We start from the raw sequence: 3187 nt of genomic DNA on the forward strand, positions 1-3187 counted from the left end.
ACCCACACCCACACACGACACGACGCTACCTACCACGTGAACTGTCGCGCCAAAGCCAAGAAAACCTCCCCCTCGTTGTCGTCTTCACCTGACCTGCCCTAGAGCCTGCCACCCTGACCCTGCCTCTCTTCTTCAAAAGAAAATCCGTTGCCACAAACCAAAAACCGACTCTTCTTTTTCAACAGATCCACCATACCCGCGGCTCATTTTTCTTGCTTTTTTCGTTGCTCGTGCACATGCCAAAAGAAATAGTTTCGGCTTGAACAAGTTACGACTACTACTTCCCCAATGTAGCAGGGTAATAACCCAAGGATAAAAGCACGGGTGGGGTTACTAGAGACCCACCGGTGCAATCCGCTAATTCGATCTGCAACACTGTGCAAGCAAAAAGGAAGCTAATCCCTAACACCAACCAACCAACCAGCTCCTACAAAATACTCTATCAACAAGCTTAGCTTAATCCACACTGCATGCCCTGTCTACAAGAACGCGTCCCAGACGAAGCAGTAGAGCGCCAGGCAGAGGAGGGAGCCGCAGACGCCGCGGAGCAGGGCCGCGGCCGAGCTCGTGCTGCCGGCGTGCTCGAACTGCAGCGAGTCCACGGCCAGCGGCATGTTCTCCTGGTCCGGGCTGCACCGCGGCGGCGCCGCGCCGCCGCCGCTGACCTTGGAGTGGCCGCCGGACTCGGTGGGGTGCGCGGTGTAGAGCATGGCGCGCAGCACGGCGGACACGGTGGGGATGTACACCGTCTTGTTCTTGGCCAGCAGCCACGTCAGGCCCATCAGCTGGCAGTCCAGCCCCAGCATCCGCCGGGCGCGGTCGCCGCCGGCGACCTCCCGGCTCACGTTCCCCTTCACCTGATCACAAGTAGATACCACAGGTTAAACTCCTCTCTCCGATTTCAAGGAGAGCGAACCCTGATGAAATGCATTTAATGTGTTCCATGCAGGGACGTGGATGCAATGCAGGTTGTTGCGAAGTTGGTGGGTGTTTCGCTGTTTCAGAACTGAATGTTACTACGAACATTTGGATTGCCTGGCCCTCTGAAATCCTCAATAAATGCTGCCCATGCACGACCACTTGATCAGGCACATGCTCTCGAGTCGATCTTCTTGTTCTTACACCAAAATCTCGGGTACAGAACAATGTCAAAGATTACAGCTTCCTAAATTCATGAACTGTCAGTACAAAGAGCAAAAGTACAGACAGAGGTGTGTTATTCACTGTTCAGTTTAGGAAGCCAATGCCAATGCCAATGAGGATGCGCGACAAACAAGTCAAGGACAAACTCTCTTCAATAATCAACAACGTTCGATGTAGCAGGTGGTTAACAAACTAAATGATTCAATTCATCATTGCTATGGCCTGTGGCATTGGACCAAGAATCTGGCCTTGCTGTCTTGATACTAGTATGGCTTGCTTTCCAACGCTATTGTACAAGACATGGTCCTGTAATCGAGTATCTTGTAATGCTAAGTAGTACTAGTAATGATTAGTGATCAGCTCAAGAAATGGGAGCGCAATGCTTTCACAAAGAAATACTACAATCAAGTAGCTAATGATTAGTGATCAGCTCAAGAACAAGGAGGAAGCCCATCTGAGCATGTGAACCAATAATGTGAGCAGAAAGGGCCTTTCTGTGTGGAAAGGGGGATCTCCTGGATGTCAAATGGGCTCTTTCTGCTCGATAAAAGAAGATAAAGCACACGGAGGAAAAGGGCATTGCTCCTAGTCCTAGCTAAGCTACTGCTGCACTTAAGCTAACGACCAATTAAAATGTAGTAGTACTCTATCATGAAGAGGTCGAAGCTTCAGGATAATGAAAAGAAAACCAGAAATGCATCAACATGATGAACCCTTGAAGAAATACTGTACTACTCGGTGGTAGATTTTAGAGCACAAGTTAAAGAAAAGAGAGAAGAGCACGAAAGCTGCGAAGGGAAAAAGGCGGAGCAAAGAAAGGAGCAAACCTTTTGCAGGGACTGGACGCAGCGGGAGCAGCCGGCGTAGGATGCGTTGCGGCAGCTCTTCTCCAGGTCCTTCACCGCGGCGGTGGGCGTGGCGTTCCTGGCGGCGGCGCCGACGGCGAACGCGGCGGGGCAGCGGAGCGAGCCGATCTGGTGGAGCCGGATGCCGCAGAAGCAGATCACCGTGTCGCAGGTCGCGTTGGGCCGCTGCAGCGCCACCCCGCGCTTCTCCAGCGCGGTGCCCAGCGCGTCCACGCACCGCTGGTTGTCGTACGGGACCATGGGGCCCTCGTCCCCGTCCAGGCCCTCGCCCGCCAGCGCCGGCGCCGGCGCCGGGACGGAGAGCGCCGTGCGCGCGTGCGCCGCGAAGAGCCAGGCCGCGAGCACGGGGCAGCAGCGGCCGCGGTCCAGGGAGCCCGGCCCGCCGCCGGCCCCGCACGCCGCGGCCACGCCGCCGAAGAGCTCCGCGGAGAGGTCGAGGCGGCAGGGCGGGGAGGAGGGCGCCGCGGAGGCGTTGGCCGGAGACTGCGTCTGCGTGAGCGGGAACGAGGAGACGTCCGAGGCTCGGGCGGGGACGAGGAGCGCGATGAGAACCGCCGCGGCCGCGACGTGCACCGACATTGTCGCCGGCGAGGAGGTGGCGGTGGCGGTGGAGAGTGGTGAGAGGCGTGGGGCTGTGGTGGCGTTGGGAACTGGGTTTTATACAGGCGATATCCAGGGAGGGAGGGATGTTTGCCTTCATACCTGGGGATTTTTTTTGGGTCTGGAGGATGCTACAACTATAATATACGTACGCGCCTGGATCGAGTGTACTCTACTCCCTACTCCCTCTGTAAAGAAATACTACTATGTGACATCGTATTTCTGTGTTGTATTTTGATTCGTATTTTACTCTACTCCCTGTGTCGGAAGGCCGGCCAAACGCATCTCTTGACTAGTCGGAGTCTAATTTCATGTGTATTTCTCTCAACGGTTTAAAGACTCTTAAGTGTAGAAAAGGGGGAATTGTAATGTCACATCAACCTGCATGAATTCTAGTACTCCCTATGTTTTAGTGATCTAAACACTTTTATATTAGTTTACGGAGGGAGTACAAGACTAAGAGCTGAAAGGGGGAGGGAAATTGCATTTTTTTTTGCGGGATGTGCAGGCAAATTGCTACTCCCTCTGATTCATGTTACTTGTCGCAACTTTAGTATAAAGTACAAAAAGACTGGGTT

The 3187-nt window shown here is 54.0% G+C and overlaps 1 protein-coding gene across 1 annotated transcript; it reads right to left on the reverse strand.

Annotated features, from left to right (window-relative positions):
- Positions 1-252: 252 nt before the first annotated feature.
- LOC109758048 (uncharacterized GPI-anchored protein At4g28100) lies at positions 253-2701 on the reverse strand. Its single transcript, XM_020316889.4, has 2 exons — positions 1971-2701; positions 253-857 (listed from the first exon to the last, which is right to left on the reverse strand). The coding sequence occupies exons 1-2, from the start codon at positions 2586-2588 to the stop codon at positions 480-482; spliced, it is 996 nt and encodes a 331-aa protein (XP_020172478.1). The 5' UTR covers positions 2589-2701; the 3' UTR covers positions 253-479.
- Between the last annotated feature and the right edge of the window lie 486 nt (positions 2702-3187).

The sequence above is a fragment of the Aegilops tauschii genome, chromosome 2, assembly GCF_002575655.3.
Source record: "Aegilops tauschii subsp. strangulata cultivar AL8/78 chromosome 2, Aet v6.0, whole genome shotgun sequence".
Classification (NCBI taxonomy): domain Eukaryota; kingdom Viridiplantae; phylum Streptophyta; class Magnoliopsida; order Poales; family Poaceae; genus Aegilops; species Aegilops tauschii.